This window comes from Peromyscus californicus, unplaced genomic scaffold, assembly GCF_007827085.1.
Source record: "Peromyscus californicus insignis strain IS unplaced genomic scaffold, ASM782708v3 Scaffold_7__1_contigs__length_154581171, whole genome shotgun sequence".
In the NCBI taxonomy this organism is placed as follows: Eukaryota; Metazoa; Chordata; class Mammalia; order Rodentia; family Cricetidae; genus Peromyscus; species Peromyscus californicus.
Genome location: NW_026294595.1, coordinates 143443476 through 143458693, shown reverse-complemented (window position 1 = coordinate 143458693; position 15218 = coordinate 143443476). Strand labels below are relative to the sequence as shown.

The 15218-nt window shown below is 51.6% G+C and overlaps 1 protein-coding gene across 2 annotated transcripts in view; it reads left to right on the top strand.

Annotated features, from left to right (window-relative positions):
- Nucleotides 1–14658, top strand: part of Nfatc2 (nuclear factor of activated T cells 2) — a 133299-nt gene extending 118641 nt beyond the window's left edge. The window contains exons 10-11 of one of the 2 annotated variants that reach the window (XM_052723903.1): nt 4753–4838; nt 10646–14658. In XM_052723903.1, the coding sequence (XP_052579863.1) occupies nt 4753–4796 (44 nt within the window). In that variant the 3' untranslated portion in view covers nt 4797–4838; nt 10646–14658. The remainder of the gene's footprint in view (nt 1–4752; nt 4839–10645) is intronic. The other variant, XM_052723901.1, reaches the window with a different exon arrangement.
- The last annotated feature ends 560 nt before the right edge of the window (nt 14659–15218 follow it).

The following is a 15218-nucleotide window of genomic DNA, read 5'->3' as shown; positions in this document are numbered from 1 at the left end:
AGCTGCAAGTCCGTGAAGATGCCGGGGGCAGAGGAGGGGAAGATGGGCAAAGACGCACAGAGGTGATGCAGAGGCGACAGGAGCACCAGCACCTGCTCTTTGGGTAAACCTTGTCACAGGCCAGCCCTGTGGTCCTGAACCGGCAGCCCCTTAACCTTGGTGCCTGCCAGTGAGCATGGCTGAGGACATTATGGAGGAATCACTTAGGCAAAACAGGCCTCCTGAGACTGTGGCAGTCAGTCAGGCCGTGTAACAAGATCTCACAGACATCCATCTCCTCACAGTTCTAGGGGCTGAATGTTCAAGATCAGGGTACCAGTGTGGCCAGCTCTGTGATGGGCTCTGCTGGGTTTATAGAGAAACCTTTCTGCTGCGTCTGTAAGAGAGACATACAAAGTGCCCCTGGGGCTCTTGGGAAGGCACTGTTCCCTCACGTCAGCCTCATCTTGTATTTTGTGAGGCTTGGCATGGAACCTAGAGTCTTGTGCATGCTAGGGAAGCTCTCGATCTCTTAGCTTCATCCCCAGACTGCAGGACCCCATCTTTGAATGCCATCACCTAAGGACTAATGGCTTACAGTATGAACTTGGAGATCAGAGAGAATTCGGTCCACGGCAAGTAGTCGGGAAGAGGGTTGGACTGAATGGACAAAGACACATATGCACGCCATCCTGGTCACCCCAGGCAACCTCTGAGTCACAAGTACCACGGCTGGGCCAATGACTCTCATTAGAGGAGACTTAAGACAGGGTCTAGGCCTCGCATGGATCCTGTGGGGCTTCTTTCTAGGCAGGTGATGAATCTGGAATGTAGGAGGGAGGCATGTGTTCCTGGGGTCATCTGGGATAAAGGGAAGACTTTAAATGCCCAGAACACAAGAGCAGATGTAGTGGCAGGGAGTGTAGCATAGCCCGGGCGTCTGTGCCTAGGAGGTGGACTTACCCTGGCATTGGAAGTATGTGGATACACGTGTAGGGCACCCTATGTGAGGGACTCTGCTGTAAGCAAGTGCTTGTGGCAGGGCACAGAAGTATCTAGAAGGTGAATTTATAGGAGGATCAGAAACTGCTCAGTCACTTGGCATATGATGATAAGGTCTCCTGAAGTCTGGTCAGGAGTTGGGAATCTCGTCCACAGTGGTGGTGGTGGGGTACTGTGTGACCTGTGACGTGAGGACAAGGGCTGTGGGGGAAGCCTTTCTTGCTGCCTCTGTTCCCACCTGCTACTCCAGCGGGAGGGCTGACTTGTGAGCACCACCTTGCCGGCACACGCAATCTCAGAAGTCGCAAAGCCTTTCAACCCCGATGACATTTATGGTTTCCCAAACAATTAGCTGTTTCTTCATCTCATTTGTGGTCACGGCTGCTCTGTGGGTTTGGATGGCTGTTTCCTGAACTCCAGCTCACAGAATCTTGCATCAGCCCTGATGTTACGGAAGTGATTGAGCAGGGCTTGCTCCACAGCCTGCCTTCCAGAGGAGTCTGGGGCGGGCCACAGCGAGCATGCAGACGGGGAGAGGAAGCTGCTCCGCTCAGCAGCCTTTCCATTATGCCTGCTGCTGAAGCAGCTGGGTGGTCACTTGATTGACAGGAGAGGTGTTGCTCGGGAGACATCCTGCCGAGCTGGGCGACAGAACCCTGCCAAGGGGCGGACTCAGCCCAGGCCTTGACTGACTTGACAGAGGCACTATGCTTTCTGGCATCTCTTCCTGGGCTTCAAGTCCCCATGCAGACATCTGAACGTAGGGTGTGCTGGCGTCCTGGGAGCAGGCTCCTTACTGGCTCACTGGAACAGTACAGCCATCAGACTGAGCAGGCCCCTTGACCTGCTTCTGCTTCCCTTTGGCTCCACAACTCACAAACACACAGCACTTTCTAACACGTGCTGGGGCTCCTACCCACGTGTGCCTGTGGTCCCAGGTGTCAGGAAGCTGGCTAGATGGCAGATCCGCGACTCTGGTGACTCCTCGCTTGTTCATGGTAATCAGCGTAGCTTAAGCAAAGCAGTTCTTGACTCCCCTCCCAGTGCTCACGGCAGAAGTCTAGTGTCCTGTTGAGGCTTCTAGCTGTAGCCTTGTAGGAGTCCCCCGGAGAGGGCAGTGAGCCTGGACCAGTGGCCCTGGGGCCTGTGTGGAGGGTGCCTCAGCAGCACGGAGTTCTTACACAATGCTTCTTGATGCCCATCTCCAGATTTCCAGGAACTGGCCAGAGCCCTCACAGGGGTCCACAGCACCTACTTCCTGTTGGGACATGCAGGGAGACAGAATGGTGTCCTAGCTGTCAGAGTTCTAGACTCCCCCTCTTTGTAGCCTGATAAGCACATGCCGATTGCTAAGCACAGCTCACAACACAGGGGTGTTCATATGAGAGCCCATGTGAGACTTTGACTGCCACCGTGCTTTCATTCCAGAAGCTTCCAGAGGTAGTCAGCATCCTTACTCGGTGCATCCTGAAGGCCTTTCAAACTTGGGAAACCCTAAATGGGAGTCCCTGGGGCCGGTTCCTGACTGTTCAGGAGAGGGATGTGGGGTGAAAGGGTGTCCAGCCTCTGAGAGGCAGGGTTGGTTCAAGCCCCAAAGAGGCTCCTTAGGAACCAGAGCTGGTATGTCAACCGCAGAGAAAGGTTGGTTGGGAGCTGTAGCGCTTGGGGCCATGTCATGGCAGGGACAAGCCCTTCTTTCTCGCCATCGATAACTTGGGATGCCACCAAACTTAGAGCCAGGTGAGAGGCTGCAGTTGGGGCCTGCCTACTTCACCAGCACAGAGGGATGAGGAGTTGGAGTCAAGGACCCAAGCTGAGCTGTAGACCTCAGACTGAGAGAAGCCCTCCCTCCCTCTGGCTTCACGCCTCTGGCTTTCACCAAGAGCAGCTGAGAAACCTCATCACTGACAGGAAGAGGTGCGGCACTCCACTCACACAGTGAGGGGCACTGTCTTTTTGAGGTCCTGACTCCCCTTCTTTGGTATCAGCTTTTGAGTCCATGAAGCCAGGGCAGGCAGGACCTCTGGCCACGGCACTAAGCGGTTCAGTGCTCTGGCCTGAACCCATGTGTGTGACACTACTCTCCCCCAGGGTCACTTAGCTTGGTGTTATGGGGACACACTGAAACCCTTAGCCATGTGGCATTTCTGAGCTGTTTTTCCAGGAGCAGCCAGTGGCGGGGGTGGGGGGGTGGGGGGGGTGGGGGGGAGTCACTGTGCTGACTGGCAGGGACCTAAGCTGGAGGCTGAGGCCACATAAGGGCAGTTCATCCCTGTTCCAGGACAGACCCAGAACCATTTGTGTAGAGAGGGAACATAAACTGTGAGAAGGTGTCAGCAGATGCCGGGGGCAGCCATCTGTATTTCCCACAGTGGGAACAACGCTGGCCATGTAGCTCAGTGGGTAGTGTGCTTGCTTAGGAAACCCTGGGTTTGGCACCACATATACCAGACATGTTGGAACATGCCTGTAATCTCATCGTAGGCCGATCAGAAGTTCAAGGCCATCCTACATACTGGAAGCCAGCCTAGGATACATATGACACTGACTCAAAAGAAAAAAAATGGAAACAGAAACAGTACACTGGGAGTGAGGGGAATCAGGGATTGGGAGAAGTACCAGCTTTTGGGTCCATGAAGACAGAGGGTCCAGAAACTAGTTTGAACCATGTAAAATTTGAGCATTAGAGTGGACACCCTAACTATGCAGTTCAGGGGTGCTGGCCTGAGGTAAACCCCTAATGTGGCCATTGTTGGGGGTGTTATGTTTTAACACCAGAAGGAATGGCCTGATAACAGCTGCTCTGGATTTTGGAGGACACAGAAGGCCAGCCAGGGCTGCCTGGGGGCCTCATGCTCCTGGAACCCTGGAGAGCAGCCCTCTGTCTCTAGAGACTAGGGAAGACAGGGTCCCCGCATTTCTTGCTATCACTATGAGAGAAGATGGACAACATGGGCCCGATAGTCCCCGGTCAGCCTGGGACCGACCCCAGCCCGGTGGGAAGTTCAGGCCTGGCTTATACATGCTGAAAAGAACCCCCTCCCCTCGGATGAGGCCCCAGGGAGTCCCGACCATCCTTGAGAGTGGATTCAAGTTCAGCCCCCCCCCCCCCACCTCCACACCACAAGCCTCAGACACGTGCAGTTCTTTGCATCAAAGGACGCTCAGACCTACATGTACCCCCCAAGGGGGCAGGGAAGGCGAGGCCTCTGAAAGATTGAGCGGCAAGCAGCTCACACTCACCGAGTGGAAAAGACACTAGATGGATTTTAAAAAACGGGGGGTGGGGTGTCTCATTTCCTTCTGGTGTCTTCATTGCCCCGAGGGGCAAGAAGCTCTGAAGAGAGTTAACTGTGGGGGAACTTTTTAGGAAAGCACATGACCTCTGAGGTGCTACGTCACAGCGGGTGGGTCCCTCCCAAGATTCCTTTTCTTTAGTCTAGGGAAGCCAGCTTTATATCTCAGTGACAGCCACAGACACTGGTGAGAGGCCTTGGGGGGTGCTTAGAGACATGTACAGCCCCTCATCTTACTGATGATTTGGCCTCAGAGACTACCCCGTCTTTACATAAAGTTCCCCGTCTCAGTGGTACTGACCCCAGAGGTTGGTTTCCTTCAGGCCAGGAAATTAATACAGAATCAGCCTGAAACTCTAGTCCAAGGGTGAAGTTCTGTCCTGGGTTGTGTAGTCGAAACCAATTCGAAGTGTGATAGAGTTCAAAGGTAACTTTTCCTTTTCTTCTCAAAAATGGTTTTGCACGTCTTTTTCAGAGCTGATAGACACACCCCTTAGCTGGATACAAAACATATTATGAGACCGAGTGACTGGTCTTTGACCCGAGAAATCAAAGCGAAAGGTAATGGACTCTTCTCCTTCTCCCTGGGGTCGCCAGGGGCGTTTGCTTACCTCGAGTTCACGGCTAAGTCAGAGAGAACGCGCCAACCCCAGGCCCTCGGCTCGTTGGCCAACTGTCCTTGTGGACCCTGCTCTCAAGGGCCGGACAGCCCCAAGATTCTCAGTCTGTGAGGTGGGGTGGATGCAGGGGTTTGCATGCTGTCCTGGGGGACCCTGCACCCTACAGGAGTGGGGGTTCTGTATTAAGAAGAAGCCCTAGGAAGCCAATCAGGAGACCCAGGACCAGGGCAGTGTGTGTGGCTTTCTATGGTACACAAACGCCCTCGCTTGGCTTCCCCCTCTGTATCCAACTTAACTGGCTTTGGCCTCTGGGGCTTCATAGAAGGGTTGGGTGGCCCAATCAGACTGGATGGGGCAAGCTTGGGAGGCTCTTTGACAATATAGTCCCCATGGGTTAAGGAGGTAGTGACACCTTTCCCATACCCTCGCCATGTGGTCAGCCTGACTTGGCAGCTGGCCCACTGAGCTCTTTGGGGCAGTGATTAAGTTGGCATTTTTGGGGTACTGGGCCATGGCTGGCTTCCCAGTTCTTTTCATCAGTGAAAGCAGCCCCCTTACCTCTCAGGCAAGGTCCAGATGCCCTTGGCAGAGTCACACTAAAAATCCCAGTAAAAAACAGTGAGTAAAAGCCATGCCTGCCGTGTGTGCGGATGAGCTGGCAGCTCAGGACATCCCAACACTGCACTTCATCCTTCTTGGGAAGGCCAGGCACTCATCCCAGCCAACAACAGGGATTCAAACTTTGCTGTGGTCAAGGGCATTCACTGTGCTGACCACCCACTGCTGAGCATCTGCCACGGCCCAGGAATCAGGCTGATAAAAACCGGAGATGTTTTCTGTGGAGAGCAAAGTCCCTTACAAGGCCCAGGGTGCATGCTGCTGCTTGGGCCTGGGAATCTGGCAGATGCTCCAGCTGTCAGCCTCTAACCTCAGCACTGACTGGCCCTTGACCTCTAGTGGGATTTTGTCCTTTCCACTAAGCCTGTATGGATGGCCTGGCTATCTAGTGATCTTAGGTGTCTAGAACCCAGGAAGGGGGCTGAGAAAAGATGCAAGGACATTTCTCCAGAAAGTAAGCCCCATAACTACACCCTCAGGTAACATCTGAGTTGTGAGTGACAGGGAAGACCCAGTCCTTCAGACCCAGAGCTGGGCCTTGGCTCTAGAGAACTCTCCCCAAGGAGCTTCTCCTACGCCAGCAGATGTGATGTCCTCCTGACCTGGGCACAGTAGAGGAGCCGAGGTGGGGGTAGGGGGCATTCCAGGCCTGTCCTGGCTGTAGGAGGGGCCTCTGGCTACAGTTTGGCCTCATAGTAGAAAACAGCTGAGCTTTGGAGAGAAACAGTGAGGCCTCTCTGCTCCTTCCTGGAGTTGCCATTCCGGAGTCAGCAGCTGGGGGCTGGGGGCTGCAGGAAGAACCCTCAGGACAAGTCGGTTTTAGCCACTAGAACATTACCACTAAACCAACCCAGACCAATTCTTAAGTAATACTAGTTGAGGCTCTGGCTTCCCCAGATTGATGAACCCCAAAGCAGGCAAAGAAAATGCCCTCTTTTACCTCTCTGCCATTGGCAAACTATGGTGGTGAGGCTTTATCTGGCCCCTATCCTGTTCTGTCAATAAAGTTTTATTGAGACACATTGATGCTGATTTGCCTATAGCTGTCTTAATAGTTGAGAGAGGCCTCAGCACCCACAAATCTGAAAGTAGTACCTAGTCCTTCACCAAGAGGGTCTGTTGGTCCCTGGCCTGGCCCTTTTAATATTGTCTGTCACAGTCATTTTTATTGATTCATATTCTTAGAGCTGTAGTACCTCTTGTTTATGAATGATTGTCTCTGATAATGAAAGATGCTATAATTTTGATACATTTAAAATCTGTCCATCTTCTGTTTCCTGGTGGCAGCCTTAGGGGTCACATTGAAGCTAGAGACACATTCATCCTCAGTCCTGCCCCTAATGGGGTTAGCAGCACTGTGGTGGGCTACCCTCACCCCTGTCCTGTTCTTAGAATGTGGTGCTTTGGTGGACCACCTGCTTCAAACCTGCCCCCTATAACTCAGGAACTATCTGACCTTTTCCTGTACAAAATACAGCGAGGATTCTGGGTCTCCACAAACAAAAAAGGGGTGAATACTGAACCTCACAGAACAATTTCTTGGCCAGCATGGAGGCTGCAGATTGAGTTGATTCTAGGCCAGATTCAAATCTAAACCTAAACCCTGCTGCCTGCTGTGGCCAGAGACCTCCAGTCTTTACAACATCTATCAACAGCGTAACCAAGTTGCTAGGGCTGAAGTGGGAATTAAATAGTCCCACCATCCTCAGAAAATCTACGTGTTTCATTCTTTTGTAGATAAAATTTCTAGGCTAGTAATAGCCACCCAAAACACCAGCTGTGCATACGGTCCTACATGGCACAATCTGTGAGACTAGTGGATTCCACAATGACTTCTGGGGTGTGTGTGAGGGTAGGAATAGGTACTGTTGGAACAAAGACAGACAGGAAGTTAGATTTGGAAGTGGGTGAAGCTATGTGGAGACTCATGGACCAAGGTGGGGAGAGAAGCTGACAGAGGGGAGAGATTTGGAGGAATTATGGAATGAATAAAGGGGGGGGGGAGACTCAGATATCTGAGTCACCCTAGGGAGCCATACCCAGCTCTGACATGGAACCTGAAGTGTCTCTCCCTTTTTAAGATCTGTGTCCCCATGTCATTACTGGGTACTTCCTATGTCTGGGGCACAGAATACAGCCCGGCATGTGAGCACACACAGCAGTATCACGTTGCCAGAAAGGGACAGTATAGGAGAGCCAGCAATCCAGCTGTAAGGAGCCTGTGGCTGGCATAGGCAGAAGACACAAACCTTAGAAGAGGCAGGGATGGCATCGGCCTGGTGGGGGACGGAGAGGACCAGAGGTTTGCTGGTGGCATGCATTGGAAGGTGGAAGTCAGGGCCATGCATGCGCAAAGAGTGGTGGGAAGTGAGGTCACACAGGGACAGATGGCAGAGTCCTCATGGGGGACCTGGGAAAGCAGGTGGGGGATTGGCCCAGAGCAGGAGTTTTGGGTACAGGAGAATTTAATCATGATGAAAGAGAGTGAGAAAGATGGACAGAAGAGAGAGGAAGAAGGTAGTGATGGGACTGAGTTGGACTCTTCTCCTTACTAATGGCGAAAGATAAAGGGCAGATCATCATAGGAGGCATGGACTCCATTCAAAGGGCAGGCTGTCCCCAACCCTAGTGACCTTCAAGGGGGCACCTGGCTGGAGAGGTTGAGCAGAGTCCCTCAGAACCTGGAGCCCAAGTTTTTATCCTGACACAGAACAGTGAAATAGCCATCACCTGGTTGGTATATGTTCTAGAACTTTCTCCCCTGCAGTCAGGGGTACAAGTGGGTTTTCAGAGAGAAAAGCAACGAGCACGGAGGTTGCTGGACACGGTTCAACCTGATAGCAGCCTCCCCCACCAACCCCAGTGCAAAGGTCTGAAATGGGAATAGCTGGCTGGGTATTCTACATGCGGTTGGAAGGTGGTTTGGAGTTAGTAGGAAACACTGCCCCCAAGAGAGGTCATCTAGCCTTCCCAGCCTGTACTCCTCAGAGGGAGCTGACCCTGGGTGAGGGCCTGTGGTGTGCCCAGAGCAATATCTATCAGCTATTTATAGCAAACCTGGCTGTGGGAAGTTTCCAAGAGGGGTTGACCACTCTTACTCTAGAGGCTGAGCAGACAAGGAAGGCCCCTAGGATCCTGACTTTGAAAAACTTCACAGAAGCTGCCAGGCCCTGCCCCTCTGCATTTGGCTTCCATCCCATGCCCAGAGTGCTGGCAGATTACTGGGCCCTGGCAGTGCTGCATCAGCCAGGCCCTGGTTGGCATCCTTCCTTCAGTTCCCCCTTTTCAGGCCCCAGAGAGTGAGCTAGTACCTGGAACACTGTACTACAGTACCTGCACACGTGGTCCCAGTCAGCTGATCGGATGAGTCCAGCCCCCGAGGCTCCATTTACAGAGCTATTTACCATCTTGGAAGTGTTTGTGACTGTGGGGCTCCCGGGCTCATTCTTGAGCTTACCTGACGTCTAGTCCTCTGTTCTGCAAGCCCACACATGTTCTGTCCTGGGCACTCTAGTCTCTGACCTGATGACGTCTCCATGCTCACAGCACTAGGAAACAGTTAATATTTTTGGACCCAGTTCATAGGTTGAGAAACTGAGGCACAGAATGATTATATCAGTAAAGCCAGACTCACAATCAACTCATATCAGAAGTGGTATTCTGACCCCGACTCTGACTCCAACACATACCTGAGGAACACTGAACTGGGGCCACCCTTCTCATGCAAAGCACAGAGGGTACACCAGCGTGCTCCTGACCATGGCCGCTAACAGCTGTCGAATACCATGCACCGTGCCGTTATCCATCCCCATGGTTGGCATCCTCACAGCAGCTTTTAGAAGTCCACTTACAGTGGTGTGTGCTGTGATCCCAGCACTCTGGAGACAGAGGCAGGAGGATTGCCTATCAGTTCAGGGCCAGCCTGGTCTATATCATAAGAGCCTAGACTACATGTCAAGACTCCATCTCAAACATATTTTTTTAATAAAACAGCCATGAGATGGCTCAGTGGCTAAAGGTACTTGGTGCCAAGCTCGATGACCTGAATTGTCTTTGAGACCCACATTGTAGAAGGAGAGGACAGACTTCTACAGGTCATCCTCTGACCTCCACTTACATGCCATGACACATCTTTTTTTTCTTTTTTCTTTCAGAGCTGAGGGCCGAACCCAGGGCCTTGCACTTGCTAGGCAAGCGCTCTACCACTGAGCTAAATCCCCAACCCCGCCATGACACATCTTTACCTCACCCCCAACACACACGTTGAATGTAAAAGAGAAAAAAGAATGATCCTAAAGGGAACATGCTGCTGTGATTCCCACTCTAGAGATAGGGAGCCTGAGTCACAGGCCAGTCAAGTCACATGGCTGGTTTGGCTCAGAGCCAACCTGGATTAGCCCGTTCTTTAAAGCCGTACCTACCCCTATCCCTGTTGACGAGGGGTCACAGACTCATCCAGGCAGGGACCTCCCAGGAGAAAGCACCTCAGACTGCAGAGAGTCTGGAATGAGGAAGGTCTCCATAGCTTCTCTGCTCTCTACGCCGTTCCCATCTCTAACACTAACACTCAGAAAATAGCTCCGATGGGAAACTAAGGAGGCTGTGCGGAGAAATCTCCCGTGCACCCTGGGATCGGCAGACAAAATGCCACCGAGGATGTACACTGGCTTTGGGACTGGCTCTGCAGCCTCCCGTGTGTGCTGGTGATGACAGCAGCCGATCTCCAGGATGCTAAGGGAAGCCTGTGGCCAGATCCTCCGTGTTAGGGTCTCCCACCCCATCCCAGTAACTCACACCTCACAGGCCAGATAGCTTCCCCATGCCAGGGGCTGGTGTCGTGCCTACAGTTCCTGTTGGAACCACACACTTACAGGGAAGGTGACTGGCTCCCCAGCCCCTCTGAGGACCCCCTCCACCCCTGGAACCTTGAAATATAATCCTCGAGCACTGGTGGGGCACATTACCACGTGAGCAGTCAGCTGGGGGGACTTGGGCAGGGGCAGTGACATAGGAAGGCGTTTTATGTTAAAATGGATCGCCACAAGGAAACACACAGAAAGTGATGTTTAACAGGATGCCTGGTTTGGGTGACATCTCACGTGCCTTTCTAAATTCTCTCTCCCTTTTTAGTTAATGAAATCATCAGGAAGGAGTTTTCAAGACCTCCCCCACGAAATCAGACCTAGAAACAGCCATTATCTCAAGAAACCTTCCACCTTGGATCCCTCTGTCTCTCCCTGCCTTCTCTGACTGGAACACTGTATGTGGGCACAGCGCAGGCTGCTGGTGTTGGCGTCTGCCGCCTCTCAAAGCTCATCTCAGCTGATGTCCACGGTGACTGGATTTCCACCAGAAAAAGCAACTGCCTGCTGACCAAAGCCCCATTCTCAATTCACTAGGAAGCTGAGCTTGCCTGAGACCCGGAGGCTGGGCTGGGGGAGAGAACTGGGAACTTCAGCCCCAGCCCACAGACATGGCTCCTATCTCTCCTGAAGGGTGTTTAGACAGAGCAACCAAAAGAACATGCCCAGGAGTCCAACTTTTGGGCTTGAGAACCCCAGATCTCTATAGGAGCCAAAACCAGACCATCATCTCTGCCCCAGCCGGGCATAGCAGAGCTTTATTTTGAATTTTCTTTCCAAAGACGAACCGCCTTGCCTTGACAGGACCACCTGTTCCAACTTCTCGGCGTTAAGTTATAACACATGTACATGTCTGCCAGCTTCTGGGGGCTTTGCTTTGTTTTCCTCTGCTTCAAAGAGCCAACTAAGGTGTCTGCAGGCTGGGCCCTCTCAGCCAGCTACTCCCTAACCCTGCTGCCTGCACCAGACCTCTGGTGGGATCCAGCCCGGGCTGCCTGTTGAGAACAATGCTTCCAAAGGCTCCTCTCCACCCTCCTCCCAGACAGAGCCTCCTCCACCCAGGAGCTGGGAGAACCTTCTGGGTCTTTGCATTGACTGTTACAGAGCTAAAGCCACCTAACCCAATCAAAACTGCAGGTGTTTGTCACGACTGCCACCAAACAGAACAAAGGGACTGAAATATCCCCCCACCCTAAACCCAAAGCAGGAAAGCGCCGGCATCGCCCTGTGGTTTTTACCTGGATGCATTTGAAGTTGCTGTCGGATCCAAAGCGTTGCGCGTGTCACTCGGGCAGATCTGCCCCAGCGTGTGCCTTAGTGTGATCAAGCCCTGCTTGGCCGGGTCGTGTGTCCTGTGGAATTCTCCACACTCGCTCTCACGGGGTCCTCCAGTCCTCCTCCCCTGGGCAGTTTGTTTTTCCTTCCCGCAGAGCTCTTCTTGCCATGAACAAGATAGCTTTCGCTGCTTGCCTTCACCACAGGTGGCCTGTACACGTTGGGCGGGCATGTTAAGTGACTTTCTCAGCTCTGCTAGGCAGAGACCCAAGTAGCAAGCCACAGTGGCTAACTACCCACCATGTTTCTTACATTCTGACTTTGTCAAGGCCATCCCAAGGTAAACCTTCTTGGGAGCTGGGCCAGCTATGACTAGCTCTCCAGACGGAGCCCCCATGCCCAGGGTTCAGCTTGAGCATGACAAGTGTGACTTCTTGGCTAATATCTAGTATTTCTTTCCCCTAGCAGCAGTACCAGGCTTCCCCCCACCCACCCCAAGCATAGAGCTGAGCAGAATTCTCTTTTGAACCCAGAATGTCCACAAGACGTTAAGCACTAAGTCTCTGATTCTGAGTACTTCTTATTAAACAAAGCAAGCTTCCCTGCTGGCCCTTTACTGGAGCAATACCGACTTCTCTGGGGAAGGGTGACGGGTTGGTGAGAGATCAGTTCTCACTTGCCCTGGCTGGGAGCCACTTTTTGCACATGAGGAATCAGGCCCTTCCTCAGATTATCTCAATGTTTTACCCAAGTGCCTTCCTGCAATTGTAGTGAGTAGTTCAGTTGCATTGTCTGCAGGGTGAAAAAGGGCTAACTCATTTCCCATTCATCTTCTAACCATGTCAGCAAAAGGGTTTCCCGTAGTTCAGACCTTCGTGTGTGTGTGTGTGTGTGTGTGTGCAAGAGGGTTTCCCATAGTTCAGACTCCTGTACCTTCGTGTGTGTGTGTGTGTGTGTGTGTGTGTGTGTGTGTGTGTGTGTGTATGTATGTATGTGTGCAAGAGGGTTTCCCATAGTTCAGACTCCTGTACCTTCATATGTGTGTGTGTGTGTGTGTGTATGTGCGCACACGCGTGCGCTCGCACATGCCCTTTCCTTTAGACCACCTTATCTGGATAGTCTAAGAAACCGTCTCATAAACAAGTAGACCAGGAGGCCAAGGAGAGAATGGCATTTTTTCCAGACAGGCCAGAGAAAGTGTATGAGTAGCAGATAGTTATCAAGGAATTTTGGTCAGTCACAGAGCTAGGAGGAAACGTCGCCGGGAGCAATTGCTTCTAAACCGTTTTTAGAATGGGAAGATGCAGTCTGATCTAAGTCAATGAGAAAAAGATGCCCGATTGGTGAAGGTGGTGGTGTTGCATGTGGGTCAGAAGGATTGGAGCAGAAATGTGACTTTGTTAAATCCATGGTGATGTTGGTGTGACACTCTGACAGTTCCGTCTTGCTGAATGTGGTACTTAACTCTTCAAAGTCTGCACATCTTCCTGATTGTACAAAGACAGCTGCTGGGAATACATATATCCACCCAGATCAGTATGATATTAAATTTTATTTTCTTACCTGGATTTTGATGCTTTTTATCTGCCCTCAAAATATCTCATTCCTGTTGGAGTTAGAACATATTTATAAATGGTCAGATGTCTTTTTAAGGTTTTTTTTAAACATATATATCTTGATTTTCTGTAAGAGAAATGGTGTGCTTTTGAATTTTTTTTTTCATTCTAGAAAAACAAATCCAAAGATGCACCTTTGGTCACTGTCAGGACCTCAGGACAGGAGGAAGGGGGACTGGGAGGAAAGAGCACCTTTTTCTTGCTCGAGAAAGATACACACTCCTCCAGCCTCAAGCCTGGGTTTTCCCTTAGAATTGCACAGGAAGGGTTTAGTTGGTAGTTTTGATTTAAAGCCACAGAACCCTGTCTTTTCATGGACTGACAAGATCCTACAGCTTGATAGTGACAGAAGCAACCACGCGAAGTCCTCACAGGTGGCCCTGTGGGCAGCATCCAAAGGACAGCCACCTTGTGTCCAGCACACTGGAGCCATGGGCAGAGGGAGCTGGTTCCTCCCAAGACCTGGGATAGCTGGTTCACATCCAGTAGTCTGGTCATCTGTCATCCATCACCACCAGCCACCCTCAGCACTGTCACACAGAGAGGTCGGAGCAATGTGTTTTGATTGTCACTCAGAGCCAAAGGGAGGCCGGGCTGGTCTGTTTTTGCACCACAGTGCTCAGCATTGACAGACTGTGGGTGGCCAAGCTGGGATGAGCATTCCTGAACTCTTTGCTGGAAGGACAACCCTGAGAAAACTGACACATCCCCACCACTGGCATCTCCCAACCTTGGGCATCAAGCTTCATGGACCCAAACCAGCCAGCTGCAGAGTGAAAGAGTTTCCTGCAATCCAGCCAGCTGCTAAAATGAGGCAACATCACCTTCACCTATGACCAATTTACCCGTGCCTTGACATACAGCCACCATCCCTGCCTTAACCCAGTTTGTTTACAGCTAACTCTAGTGATGGGCAAGAGCAGTGCTTCCCTGAGCAGGCCCCTCTGAGATCACAGAGGGGGCCTAGGAGTCAAAGGGTTACTGCTGTCTCTATGCAGCCCCTGAGACAGATGGGAATAAATGTCCCTGCCCTTTCAGCCTTTAGATGGGCTGGGTGCAGATGGTGCTGTTGCTGTGTGACTAGGAGCCCCAGTGTTCTGGTTGGCCAGAGCCTTCTGTGGGAGCATCCCAGACGTCAGAGGACCCTTGTTCCCCATCACCTCTCAGCCCTCACAGGGAGTCTCACAATCCTCCAGCTCCTAAAGTTGCCCCAGTGATGCCTGAAGACCAGGGTTTGGGAAAATCCCGACTGTCTTGGGTCGGAATATATCGCATTCCTATGCAAAATGATTTTAATCTTCAGTTTCATGTAGTTTATTTTTGCTATATGTAAAGTATTTTTATACGGCTTGTATGACAGCTTAGCAATAAAACAGTTGAGAGCAACTTTTTCCCTGGGTGTGTCTGCTTCTCTGGGAGGCGGGGTTGGAGCAGCCTTAAAAGTGGGGTTCAGATAGCAAGGAAAGTTTTTGTTTGTGCACAAAGTATATCAGCTGAAGAGGAACCTGCTGTCCGCTTGCCCAAGGTGACAGAGTCACATCAGATTTGCCCCATCCTCTCTACCCAAGACTCTGCTGAGATCTGCCTCCTGGTCCTCTGTTTGGGGTAACAGGCAGGGAGAGACTTATGAGTCAGCCTTAGGCTAGCTTCTAGGAAATCCCAGAGTGCCTGAAGTTGGTTGGAAACAGTGGGATGCGGGTGGGGGGCTTTCTGTTGGAGCATCTAACAAATTACCAGAGAAGAGAGGAGGGACCTTTTATAAAACCTGAAAACATATATTCCAGAAAGTTCCAGGACTTTTTATCTGCCTTCTTCCTCAGAACAGCTTTTCTCCTTCAGAGTTAAAGCACCCAAGGGAGGTGGAAGGAATTGCTATTTCTTAAATCTTAATATTGAACGTCTTCTACCCTTAGAGCTTTGCTCTAAAGTCCTGGGGCCTGTGCCTCAGAG